We start from the raw sequence: 13,906 nt of genomic DNA, 5'->3' as shown, positions 1-13,906 counted from the left end.
TATACATAAAACGTCTAAGATCTAAGTCTAAAACTAAATGTGGCATTACATTAAAAATCTTTTCATGAGAATCAACCCAAAATTAAACAGTCCTTGAGGAGTTAAAACTGGATGCTGGCATCAAATATATAATGTAAATGCATTATGCAAACACTAACCGACATGGCCAATGAAGACCACGTTAACATGTTCCTTCTTGGGGGCATTTGGCTGTGTGGGGGCTACTTTAGGTGTTGGCACTACTTCTTCTTCTTCCTCCTCCTCCATTCCTTCCTCTTGAGGGGAGTCTTCTTCAGCCTGACCCCCGTCTCCTCCAAGGCTGCCTCCTGGCTCTGCCTCAGCCTTGCTTGGCTCACTCCCTCTCTGCTCCCAGGTGTCATCTGTTGCCATCTCCGCATCACCGTTCTCCATGGGCGGAGCTGATGTCAAAACCAACATTATCATTTTACACCATTTATCCAATCATTATTACTGGAGTAGACACTAAGAAAACACCCCGGTTCACAAAGCGCTACGCCATTTTCCATTTCTCATACCAGCTTCTCACTGAGAAGAATGTCAAACAATATTTATATGTTTTCAAACAGCCGTTCAGATTTTTCCCTTCACTATGGTGTTTCTCAAACTACACCAAAATACAAGACTACAGATTGACTATTCACCGTCACTTAGCATCACTCTGCTCGTGAGCGCCACCAAGTCATGGTTTTATGTAACAGCGCCAGAGCTGGGCTTGTGACCAAGAGCATGGTTCGTATTGGTTGAACAGTTTTCTTCGCAGCATAATGGAAAACATATGAAAAACCCTCTCCGTAAAAAAATTGCATTTATGGCACACAAAAGTTCTGCTTGAACAGAAGCATTAACATGTTAATTCAAATTAAAATGTTTATCACATTGAATTATTCACACCAAACATCTGTCTTGGTGTGAACAGGACTTTTGTTAAATAGTTGGAAACTGGAATGTGAACAAGCACAAGTTACTAGGCACGGACTCATCTGTATGTTTATTATCATTATTACAAGGATGTGAAGCAAAATGTGGTTGTGTCTCTCAGCATTTACCTACCCTCGGGCTCTGATACTTCCACATTGGCATCTGTATCAGGACCTGCAGGAATATAAAATGCTTATTTTTACAGCTGTAATTACACAGGACAGTCTGGTTGCTAAGAATAATCATCTTAAAAGGAAAATTGCATGTCAACATTCAACATATTTGCAGACAACAAACTGCACTATTTAATAATAGTATGTGAATGGCATATCTTCCACTTGTGGCAAGACAAAAACAGTGAAAAGGTCTTCCAACAAACTCCCATGTTTTTGTCCAAATGACAGTTTGGTTTTGTAACAAGATCACTTATTGAAATTGCCACTTAATCATTTCTCTATTTTTTAATACTTTTATCATACATTATTGTGTTAAAAACTACCTCTCTTTAGAGTTGTTTTTTTTTTTATTGCAAATAAGCTTGGAAAAGTTTAATAAGCAGATAAGATCACATCACTGCACTTACCTCCATTACACGCTACATTGGTCTTTCTAAGAAGACCTCCAGTGTGCACCTTATGAACAGTATTCAAATACAGCAGCTGACACAAATGCTTCAGGTAAGAGTTTAGAAACTTAGCTGTAATGAAAACATTTAGATGCCTTGACATCAGCCAAATTCTGGTGGTAAATACTTTTCTTGATCAGCCTTTGATCTAAGACTGGATGATGGTGAATATTTCCAGTTTTCTAGTGTCGTGATTTAAGCGGATCAGAGCAACAACTGACTTTCATTGTTACACTGTAACAGCACAACACATAATGGTACATCATGTTTGCACTAAGACAGCATGGGGGCCAAATCCCACCCTTAAACAATCAGCCAAAAGAGGCCCCTCAAACAAAGCAGTCAAGCAAGGGGAAAAATGGTTGTTTATGAAGCGCCAGGCCTCTGATCATCAATATTGATGATATTGGAATGCTAACAAACGGAAGCACCCTTTGAGCAAGTTCACGTGCGTTAATAAAAGGCAATAACATGTCGAAAGCTTCAGCAAACTGTCGAGTTAAACAAAATACTAACCGAATACACTTAATTCTTCATCACCAGCTAGGTACATATTGTCATAAGTCTAAAATTGCTTTACAAGCACCTATGCACAAAGTCTCCACCAAACTGATTCGCTTTCTAGCACGAACAACTGTTACGGTGTCATTACCACGTAAATGAACACTTCTTATTCACGTCAAACAAGTTTTTCAGCTTGTTAACTTGCAAATTACACGTTGGCCCCGTTTCCGCTTCGAGCTGTTGACGGCAACTCTGATGTAACATCCATGCTAAGCTCATGCGAAAAAGCGTGTGTGAGGCTAACAGCTAACGCGGCTAACAGTCGTTAAATAACCGGGAACTCACCCGCTAACTCCACCGTTTCAGCGGAGCCCTTCTGTCGGAAGGTCGGGATGAATTCTGCGGCGTGCACGTTGGGGACAAACGGCTTGGCGTCCACGTTTAGGCTGGCAGCAAAAGCCTTGGAAAGTTGCTCGTCGACCTGGGCCTCGCCATCGTCCTCCTGATCCCAGGAATCAGGGGCAGTGTCTATCGCGTCCATCGCCACACAGCTGCTCCACACACACGCGCTTTAAAGCCACGGACTTGATCACTTTCGTGTCCGCCCTTAGCCGCTTTTAAGGTCACCCCGTGCGTCGTTAAAACTTTCTGTTTGTGGACTGTGGCCTTCCCCCCGTTTGGTTGAAATCAAACAGCCGGTGTCTCTCAGCGGAGGGGCGAGAGAACAGGGAGGTTTGACTAAGCACTCCGAATGAATCCTCGTGTGTGCTGACGACTCCCCTGACCTCGCGGAGCAACAGCGAATGGGATTCTGGGAAATGTAGTAGTTTTGCTTCTGAAAGAATACGAAAGGCGCCTGAGCGGTGTCGATAATAAACTACATTTCCTCATTACGGATGAACCCAATCGTTTGCTGACCTCTTTAAAAACTCTTTAAGAACCTATTTCCGTTCACCGCAGCTATAAAACTATTAAATGTGTGAAAATGTATTTGACGTGTTTAAATATGCTTTTAAATGTATTTGAAACTTAACTTTAAAGTCATATTATAGGCTTTTAATGGTGTGATAAAGCAGCCGTTTTTAACCAACTTCTTCAATTATGTAAAAGTTACCATTAGAAGTTCAGGAGAGTTTAAAAAAAAAACTCCAAGCTATAATTTTTGTTTTAATACCATTTTCTTTATTGTCATTTACATAACTGTTCATTGTAAAATAAAATTGTAATTATAAAAACCACTCTATTCTTACTTTTGACACAATATTTCAAGTCAGCACTTATCTCCCCCAAAGAAAAAATCCCAATGATTTATTGCACCAGTTAAGATAGAATCATTTTGAAAAAGATGAGCAGACCTACAATTACGTTATTCGGTAAGGAAGCACAGTTAGGAAAAGAGCATTTTATGCCCCAAAAATATGGATGGATGTGTTCTAACTTCTAGCTGCAGTGAGTTTACATCTCATGAATAATTCACACAATATTTATATGTTAAATGAAACTACATAATTTCCCCAGTAGCAAAGCTCTTTGTGTGTGTGTGTGTGTGCTAAAACAATTAACATTGGTGTAAACAACAAATAAGGATCTTCATGTCAGTACAGTATATTTAGCCTTCATACACATCCAAAAATGTAACAATTACTCAAAGAGACATCTCCGAAACATTCTTCACAGTGAGAACAGTATAATAATCATTTAACTATTGGTAAAGCCAAAAGTGCTGGATGGATATCTGTTTGAATTAAACTTATTTTACATATAGCAAATGTTACTTATCTCTAAATAGCCTAATGTCCTCCAAGATAATTATTTATAGAATAAATAAATATTCTGCTGTTCTGATTAAAGTGTGATATTCTGTACATGAAAGTGCAATAAGGCTATTGTTTGATTAGAAACAGCTGCATGAAACTTCCTTCTTATACATCTGCCTGTGGAGTGTACATAAAGAAAGACCAGCTTTTGGCAAACATTTTGACATTAATATACATGACGGTAAGGCCACAATAGCCCTTTTGTTGTGTAAATAATGTGTGGAAATGGATCAGAAAAACCTGTCAGACAAGCCTATAGACGACAAAGATAAGCGTCCAAAACCAAAACGTAACGGCTACGTCACCCATTATGGAAGGATATACTTGCAGTGCACATAAAGAACTGTGAGGAGACCCAATATTATATGATTAACCAAACCTTAAAAAAATGTGCAATTGATTATGTAATAACTAAGAAAAAGGGACGCATTTTCAGACATCATTTCCATGAAATTCCAGTGTTTTGTTATTTGCATTTAAAGCTGCTCCTTTTCTTAATTTCAAGAGTGGTTTGCTCAAGGCATCAAGGTCATGGACGCATATTCCTCCATAAGACAAAGCCAACCTCTGGACATCCATTTAGGAGTGGTCTTATCTAAGGGTGTCTACACTCTCTGTCTCATGTCCCTCTGGTACACGCTGGTCTGACAAAGCTGTTTCCTCCACTATGTGGACATGACGCTCCTGAGGGACCTCTGCCTCTTCCGCATCACTGGCCTGCACGTGTGCCGTTTCCCTGAACGATTCTTCGAGCTGGTTGACAGAGCTGGTATCACTGACAGAGTCTGAGCCCGCTCCCTGCCGCCGGAAGAGTTTTTGACCTGTGAATCACATGGTATATGATTAACCCCAGAGTTCTGTAAACATCAATGAAAGACCAAATGTGATTTAATTATTTTGTGGGCACAAAGTGATTAGATGTAATTAGGGCCACACTGATCTTAGATCAAGATGCTACCGTTACCTGGAAACCGTTTGGTGATGGACTTGGGGGAATCAAGGGAAGCTTCTTTATTCATCTGGGCTTTTACAGAATACACAGGCTCGGTGCTGTCCAGACAACCTATGGAGGAAAGATAGATGGTATAAAAACCTGAAAACTACAATTAAACCAAAGTTAGTTTGACACTTTGACATTTTTGTGCTTTACAAACTTTTTTAAAGGGGTCATGAAATCAAAATTCCCTTGATCTTTTGACGTATAAGAGGTCATTGTACTATAAAAACATCCTGTAAGTTTCAGAACTCAAAACTTTCTCATTAGTCTAAAAACAGCTTCTGTTGAAGCCAATCTGCCAAAACCACAGGTTGTGGAATGTGCCACTTTATGATGTAATAGTGTGACTAAACCCCGCCTCCGCAGAAGATGATCAACGCCTGCTTCTACATCACTGCCTGTTTAGCCCCGCCCCCTGATTCTCGCATGTAGTGTAAATAACGAGAGAGGCAAACACAGGTCTGCGCAGAAACCAAACGATAAAGATGCTCCGAAGACAAGACACTGTGCAGTGCCATGTTGTGGAAAAACAGTCTTTGAATCGTCTTCCTTCTGATCCCAACTTTAGGAGAGAGTCGATTAACTTTATTTTTATTGAAGATCCAGAAGATCAGTAAGAACTTGGTCCTTTGCTCACTTCATTTTACCACGGATTCGTTTACAAACAAGGCACAATCCAACGCAGGATTTTCAGAAAGACTGAAACTAAAGGACGATGCTGTGGCGACTATATCGGATCTGACAGCAATGTCGCAACACAAGTGTGAGTAACTGTTTTTATTAAGTGGTCACTATTGCTTTGTCTGTTATTACAAACCGTTTGATATGTACTGAGTGTTTATGCGTTTTTAACCTAAATCACAGCAGCGTCCATCTGTGAAGGATGTAGGCTGTCAAACATACACAACTGTTAGCCAATCATAGTAGTGGGCGTTTACTTCCGAGTCTAAAATCTGCCACACCTATTCAACAGAGCATTCTGATGAGGGGGGTCAATACAGGACAGAATATAGCCTATAACTTCTAAATTATGGTGCTTTTTGATGTAAAAAAAAACTTGATAACATTATAAGTGGACCTCAGAGAACAGTACAAAATAAATAAAGAGACAGATCATGACCCCCTATAGAAAACATCTATACCTTCAGCTAGGTTGAAAGTTCTTCCTTTGACAGAGGCCTGAACTGGGGAGAGCCAGTTAAGCACAGAGCCCACCAGGGGGATCTGTCGAAATACGCCCTGAAAAGTAAATTACATGTGAATATAATTTTCTTTTGAATGATTTCATCAGAAAATTATTATATTTATTAAAATTATATAACCAGCATTGTTGAATTGGAAAATTAATTTCTGAATGTCTTAGTATTTGGTATTTTAGTATTTTGCTTATTGTAAAACCTGATGACCATGTGGTCTATTATCTAAACGGTATCTTCAATGGAAAAAAGAACATGATCCCACATGAGTCACATGATCAATGTCACATATTTACTTATTTGACCTAGAAATCAAGTGAAAGAAAAAAGGAAAACTTCCATCCATTTTACGTCAAAGTTTCTGGTTTATTTTACAGGTTTAAATGAGACTAAAACTTATAAAACTAATATTTCTTGTCCATTTTATGTCATAAATCTTCTGGTTTATTTTACAGGTTTAAGTGAGATTTTGTGGTCTCAAACATTTGGTCCCCACTGTCCCTTTACACTCACCTCCTCCATAAGTTTCTCTTCATTTGCTTTCTGAAGCTGCAGCTCAGCTTCCTGGATGCCTCTTCTCACTACCTCCGTCATGTTCTCAAACAACTAGACACAAACATACACAGATGCATTATATCTTATCTGATTTTCATTGTCTACTTTAATTATTAAACACCTGTCCAAAACAAAAAACAATGCAAACCTTTCCACTTTCCTCAATGTCTTTTCCAATAGATACTATAGTTTCCACCAACTCTGCCACATCCAGGTCTTCTGTTGCCATTCCAATAAATATGCCATTTTTCTCCTCACAAAACTCAGGACCTGCACACAAGACTGATCAGGTCACTGAGTTCATGTGAATTAAAGCAATTCTACAACTGTCAATCATACGATCATCAGGAATTTACCACCAGAGAAGTACAGGTCAGTATCCAGCTCCATCAGCTTCTTAAGCAAGTCACTGTTGATCTTCTCCACACTGTGTTGTCTCTTGTCTTCATCCAGGTCTGTGGTTCTGGGCTCATACCTGATAAAAACAAACAACAAACAAAAGAACTTGTTTAGCAATGCGAGTTACCTTCTTCGAGTGAGAAATAGAGGATATTAGGGTCACTGTATCCTTTTATCTCAGCTGGCAGAATGGGTCACGTTTTCGATTTCCAAAGAGCACAAAACTGACTAAATGTATACCTCAAATGCACTCTGGATAAAAGTGTCTGTCAAATGCATGAATGTAATGTAAATGCGCTGTAAACTGAAGCAGGTTTGACTGCAGAGTCTCACCTCACACCTCCAAGACCGGGCCAGCTCAGGTCCTCAATGTACGAGAGTGAAGCTTGTTGTAGAACCTCATCTTTGAAGTCCTGTCTGAAGCGTAGGGTACAGCTCAGCACTGGAATCATCTCTCCCAGCTTCTCCACAAGTGCAGCCACGTCATTCTCCTGAGTGCCAAGAGCTACACACACATAACACCACTGTTAGCATGAACATGTTAACACTAATTGGGTCTCATCACCGCAAAACAACTGACAAGTCATAAAATCACTGATACTTTTATATCTTTGCGCACTAAGGACAAAGAATAGTCCCCTCAAGCCCCTATTTTTACTAAAATATTTTCTTAAATAATAATAATATTAATACTACTACTACTAAAAAAAAATGTAAAATAATAATAAATAAATATTCTATTACAATATATATTATAAATTAAATATTCTATATATATATATAAACAAAAATGTCAGAAATATATCGAGCCAATTTCCTCTGATTTTTTCCTTGCACCTATTTAATATAGGCTTTAGAGCTTGCACCTAACCCAGGATTTCTTGGTTTATAATTTCATAATTAGCTCTACCCTGTATGTTTCCAGTTCTTATGTCAGTATGGCTTGGGCCTGAACATTGTGTTAGCATTCCAGATTTTTAATTATCTTCCAAATGTCTTACCTGCAGCTGTCATGAGGGGGCTGAAACGAACACATGTGCCCTCATCTTCCAGCTCAACCACATCCACACCACTTAGGGGAACCTGCTGCGCCAACTGCTCACCCAACTGTCAAATCAGATCAAAGCAGTCGGGTCACTCATTTGTAAGAAAAGCATCTCGGCACTCTATTATAAATGCTCACAATTCAGCCTACTTATTTCTCATAATACATTGTGAGTAAGAGAAGCATTTACCCATCTGTTAAGGGCATCAAGGATATCTCTTTCCCCCTCAAGATAGCCTTCTACTGAGCCACCACTTGAGGCTGAAAATGAAAGTTTTGTGTATTTTAGTTAATGTCTCTTAGTACATACATGCGTAATATTTTTGTAAAAACCCATTTTTTCAGAATTCTTTGATGAATAGAAAGTTAAAAAAAGAATAGCATTTATTTGAAATATTTTGTAACATAAACATATTTACTGCCACTTTAATTTTCAATTTAATGTAACCTAGCTAAAAAACAAAAACTAAAAAAACAATTGACCTAAAACTGGCACTTTGCAAGAACGTTATGTGAACAGAAACCAAAATGGGAATAAACAATGGGAGACATGTACAACCAAGATATTAACATTTTGGTTTCAATTGGTTAATCATTCAAACTTTACTGCTCATAAATCATTTTATGTTAACAAGCAAATCTTGGTCCACATACGTTTACTGTATCTGCTGCCATTATATTTCTCTGATGGAAGCAAAAAGAAAAATTATAAAAAAAAAGGTTTGGAAGAGAGCTAGATCTCTTGCCATTCAACGTGTGCGATTGACGAAGAACAGGTCATGGGGGAGAACCTAAAACAATGGCATCGCTGAGCTCTCAATATGAGAAAGCTGACACATGTGGACTTGATTTCATTTTCATTTGCTTAAAAACAGATTTCTTTAAGATAAGTTTTTTTAAGCTGGTCTTCGGGAGGCGGAGAGGAGAAAGGACAGGAGGGCTATGAAGTGTGCTGCGGCTGAAGCAGCATCTACCTCCGCCTCGGTCAGTCGTTTCAGAACCACCAATCATTCTTTTCAGTCCTTCTCGGCAACAAGTTTCAACACTTTAAATAACCGAATTCATTCAATCATAATCAATAAATAATGATTTAATGGTAGACAAACACAGTGCTTCATATTTTCCTTCTAACTGTTTTTGTTGTTGTTTTTCCACAGAGCTGACCTACATATTTGTGCTTTTTCAGTATTCTGCAGGTCTCATATGCAGCGATTCAGTTTGGGCTGAATTAATTCTGACCTCTGATGACCTCAGCGGTGAGCATTTAAAGCCATTTTAATCCAGTTGTAGGGATTTGCCGGGAACAAAACAATAAAAAAAGCACTTGCAATAGGAGACACATCTATAGACTCCACACAAAAAATATAAAATTTCACAGGATAAAATAAACATTATATAAATAAAACAAACATTCTTAATAATAGCCCCAGCTCAGAGTCCCTATGAAATGGTAACACAGGACTGCTTATGAATTCTTTGCTCAGGTAGCAGAGGTCTGCCATGGCTCATTTGGGTCATTGCTGTATGGACCATCTTCTGCTTGATGACAGGCACCCAGACAAGTCCAGTGACCAGGAACATCAGCCCCACAGACAAGAATATAGGTCCTACTAAATAGGGCACATTGCCCACCTGGGTGAAGTACAACAAGGACAGTGCAGTGCCCGTGCCAAAGAGAAGACCCCCAATGAAGATGGCCAGGGCTGGCTTTTTAAAGTGACTCCAGCCACATTTCACTCCTTTGTGGGACATCTTTCCAGGACATGAACCAGCTTCATCAGTCTCAGCTCGCACAGATATGCTGGAATGCATCTTGATCTACCGAAATGTAAGACCACCAATATAAACTCAGCCTTAGAGGATTCAAAACAGAGACACAGAAAACTAAAAATATTGCTTTTATAGAAACATCATTCATAGTCACTTAACTATATAAATAAAAAAAATGAAGTACACTTACTTAGAAAGCTCAGAGCCCATCAATGGTTATACAGAAGCTCTTGTTCCACTTCTGCCCGCCAGTTACTGTATTTATCCACAAAATACAGTGGAGAGAAAGCCACTCCCTGTGGGTGTGTCAGTATGAACATCTGGAGCTGGACCACACTGCCCTATTTGTGTTTCAGAGTAATTGCACCCACAAATACAAAAATCACACTGCGGTTTAAGCAAAGGGCTAAAGATAGTTCATAAACCCATCTTTTACAGGACAAGGGATTTATACCATCTACAAACACTGAAAATATCATTGCAGTTTGCACACACAATGCATTCAGCGATATAGGAATCAGTAATGCAGAATACTTAGGATTTCTGTCTTTGACTAAACATTAAAGAAATAGAGTCCAAGTTAAATAAGAAATATAGCAACAACACAGATCAAAGCATTTTTAAAAAAGGGGTTACCAAGACATCCTTATAATTAACAAATTTCTATCACATTTTCTTCCTTTTTTTTTTTTTTTTAAGAAACTCCATCATATAGCACAAAAGAATTCAACAATTCAAATTTTCCCCAATTTTATATTTTATTGTCATAGAAGATGCTTTAATAACGTGAACACGCTCATGCACTTTGCAAGAACGTTATGTGAACAGAAACCAAAATGGGAATAAACAATGGGAGACATGTACAACCAAGATATTAACATTTTGGTTTCAATTGGTTAATCATTCAAACTTTACTGCTCATAAATCATTTTATGTTAACAAGCAAATCTTGGTCCACATACGTTTACTGTATCTGCTGCCATTATATTTCTCTGATGGAAGCAAAAAGAAAAATTATAAAAAAAAAGGTTTGGAAGAGAGCTAGATCTCTTGCCATTCAACGTGTGCGATTGACGAAGAACAGGTCATGGGGGAGAACCTAAAACAATGGCATCGCTGAGCTCTCAATATGAGAAAGCTGACACATGTGGACTTGATTTCATTTTCATTTGCTTAAAAACAGATTTCTTTAAGATAAGTTTTTTTAAGCTGGTCTTCGGGAGGCGGAGAGGAGAAAGGACAGGAGGGCTATGAAGTGTGCTGCGGCTGAAGCAGCATCTCCCTCCGCCTCGGTCAGTCGTTTCAGAACCACCAATCATTCTTTTCAGTCCTTCTCGGCAACAAGTTTCAACACTTTTCCAATGGCAATGGTTTTCCCTTCAAGACAAAGAAAGTACATATTCAGAACTCAAAATTTTTTTTCACAGAACAGATATAAAACAACAAATCCAAGTTGAAGACGAGTTATAGAGTCGCATTTGGTGATAATGTCCACCTACCTTCATCTCGTAAGGTGAAACGTCCCATTTGAGGGAAATCTTTGAAGGTCTCAAGGCAGATGGTCCCAGCTGTTCTCAGACGAGCAATGCACACCTGGTCCTGTTTGACGAAGCGGGGTCGTGTTTTGCTCTTGTCCCCCGTCTTTTTGTCTACCAGACAGATTAAGGCCTGTAAAGGAGCCAAAGGCACATTTAAACCACTTTGATACAGAACTAGCTGTAAATGAGGGCAGTCACCCGAGCTAAAGTCTGCAGGGCTAACGGTCACAGATTTACATCACAAGAGAACTTCTGCCCAAATACTAAATATAAAAACTGAAAATTTGCAACCATTACCGTAATTTGCACTTCTTCAATGCAGGTGTGGATATGAAGGACTGCGTTGTAACCTGGGCAGATGATTGACTTGTGTTCAATGATGACTATCTGAAATGGCAGAAACAAAAGCACAATTGATATGTAGCACTGCAAAACAAAAACAAGGAACTTGAGTAATCATATCTACTGTTGATAGAGCTGAACTTGTACTGAAGTTGGATCATTCTTTTAATTACAGTGGGAGTTTCCACTGACCTGGGCATCAAAGGTGCGCCCAGTGTGGCAAATGTTCTCAGCATTACAGAGGAGGAAGCCTGGCAAGATCTCCTCTTCTTCAATGCCTTTGAGTCGCAACTTCAAGTTCTCTCCCGGGTCGGCATCATCGGTTTCAACATCGTCAGACAGCAAACTCAGCACCTCCACAGTGTGCTGCACACAGTTGAGACAGGCACAGATATGTCAGCCAATTCTTGCCATAAAACCTGATGTTTTAAAGGGTTATGTTACAATAATCTTACCCTGTTGGGCATCATCACAAGCTGCTGAGCTTTGCTGATTGATCCCGACTCCAATTTCCCCAATACCACAGTGCCCATGTCCTGCAAAAACACACCAGAAGCATTTTTTTTAAACAAAAATATAAGGGACATCAGAATTTTTAAATAAAACATCCAAATAAAGGACAGCCATGCATGACATGTGATGAACTTCAAAGCATTCATACAGTTCAAGATTTAAGGGGAAAAAATTCCCCCAACAATATATATATATTATATATACGATTTTTTTCTCCTTCTTCAAAGATGATTTATTTTACACTTTACATACCTTATATTTGTCTACTATGGGTAACCTGACTGGTCCATCACTTGATCTGTTGAAATTTGGCAAGCTGTCCAGATGTGGAATGAATGGTTGAAAATCTGGAATCTGAGGGTGCAAAAAAATCTAAATATTGAGAAAATCATCTTTAAAGTTGTTCAAATGAAGTTCTTAGCTATGCATATTACTAATCAAAAATTAAGTTTTGATATATTTATGGTAGGAAATTTACAAAATATCTTCATGGAACATTTTATTTACTTAATGTCCTAATGATTTTTGGCATAAAAGAAAAATCTATAATTTTGACCCATACAATGTATTTTTGGCTATTGCTACAAATATACCCCAGCGACTTAAGACTGGTTTTGTGGTCCAGGGTCACATATACACACACACACACACATACAACCAAGGAAAGAAAACTTACGAGCGCTGTCTTGTGAAAACCTGAACACCACCACAGGAGAATTCAGTTCATCCTCCACCTACAAACATCAAAGAGACAGAGGGTGGGGACGGGGTCTCAAAACACCTGTTACACATCTGAGCATACAGGAGGCCTTAATGTCATGCTGTGAGCACTACCATGTTATTGTGAAATTGGTCTAGTATTTAAATGTTGTGATGCAATGTCATGAAGAGGCTTTTTGTTTACTAGCTACTGGTTTGGTAGGTCAATCTGGACAATGTGGCACATGACCTAAAGTCAAGCATTAGTGTTGCTGGAATGTCTAATGTGATGCTGGATCCTTTGTTAAAACTAAGAAAAGCTTATGTCATTAAATAACAAGAGAAATGCCCATTATTATCACTATCAAACAATGCTTCCTTCATGATTAATGGGCATTTTCATGAACAAAAAAAAAAACACCCTTAGACATAAATTAAGGAAGTGAAACCTTAAAATTATCCATCAAGTGTCTATACCTCTTTTAATCTCTTAAAAACATTAAATAAACGTTGAACTGTGGTTCCTGTTATAGCTTATGTAGTCGTATCTATCATTTAAATAACTTTACTTTGAACAAACAAACTCTTATCGGACGAGTGTTAGTATTACACAGGAACATCACTGTTTTATTTTGCTCCATCTCTCACAAGGGCCATTTTTAAAGGGGTGCTATTATGCTTTTTCACTTTTTCAACTTTAGTTAGTCTGTAATGTTGCTGTTTGAGCATAAAAAAGATCTGCAAAGTTACAAAGCTCAAAGTCCACTTCAAAAGGAGATATTTTATTTAACAGAAATAATTTTTCAAAAACTACAACAAACGACTCGTTTGGACTACAACGCACATTTTCCGGGATTTGTGATATCACAAAGATCGACGAATGGGACGAGACCTGGTTGAGCTGCACTAAAGAAGGCAACGAGTGTTATCACTATGTCAGAGACACACTAGCTTTCCCAAGGCAGAC

General features: G+C 38.6%; 2 protein-coding genes across 5 annotated transcripts in view; both read right to left on the bottom strand.

Annotated features, from left to right (window-relative positions):
- LOC107719999 (eukaryotic peptide chain release factor GTP-binding subunit ERF3A-like) overlaps nt 1–2,909 on the bottom strand; it is a 7,206-nt gene extending 4,297 nt beyond the window's left edge. The window contains exons 1-3 of the mRNA XM_016527565.1: nt 2,414–2,909; nt 1,072–1,113; nt 159–419 (exon numbers count right to left, since the gene is read on the bottom strand). Coding sequence (XP_016383051.1) covers nt 159–419; nt 1,072–1,113; nt 2,414–2,609 — 499 coding nt within the window. The 5' untranslated portion in view covers nt 2,610–2,909. The remainder of the gene's footprint in view (nt 1–158; nt 420–1,071; nt 1,114–2,413) is intronic.
- Nucleotides 2,910–3,238: 329 nt separating this feature from the next.
- The window catches only part of LOC107719998 (pyridoxal-dependent decarboxylase domain-containing protein 1), a 21,226-nt gene continuing 10,558 nt past the window's right edge, over nt 3,239–13,906 (bottom strand). For all 4 annotated transcript variants that reach the window (XM_016527561.1, XM_016527563.1, XM_016527562.1 and 1 more), the window contains 10 exons: nt 12,917–12,974; nt 8,268–8,338; nt 8,034–8,139; nt 7,366–7,537; nt 6,990–7,108; nt 6,782–6,903; nt 6,592–6,684; nt 6,025–6,121; nt 4,850–4,948; nt 3,239–4,706 (listed from right to left, as the gene is read on the bottom strand). In XM_016527561.1, coding sequence (XP_016383047.1) covers nt 4,477–4,706; nt 4,850–4,948; nt 6,025–6,121; nt 6,592–6,684; nt 6,782–6,903; nt 6,990–7,108; nt 7,366–7,537; nt 8,034–8,139; nt 8,268–8,338; nt 12,917–12,974 — 1,167 coding nt within the window. In that variant the 3' untranslated portion in view covers nt 3,239–4,476. The remainder of the gene's footprint in view (nt 4,707–4,849; nt 4,949–6,024; nt 6,122–6,591; nt 6,685–6,781; nt 6,904–6,989; nt 7,109–7,365; nt 7,538–8,033; nt 8,140–8,267; nt 8,339–12,916; nt 12,975–13,906) is intronic.

Source organism: Sinocyclocheilus rhinocerous, unplaced genomic scaffold (assembly GCF_001515625.1).
Source record: "Sinocyclocheilus rhinocerous isolate Xijiao unplaced genomic scaffold, SAMN03320098_v1.1 scaffold273, whole genome shotgun sequence".
NCBI lineage: Eukaryota > Metazoa > Chordata > Actinopteri > Cypriniformes > Cyprinidae > Sinocyclocheilus > Sinocyclocheilus rhinocerous.
Note: the sequence above shows the minus strand (reverse complement) of the source record. Positions and strands in the feature narration are given on the sequence as shown.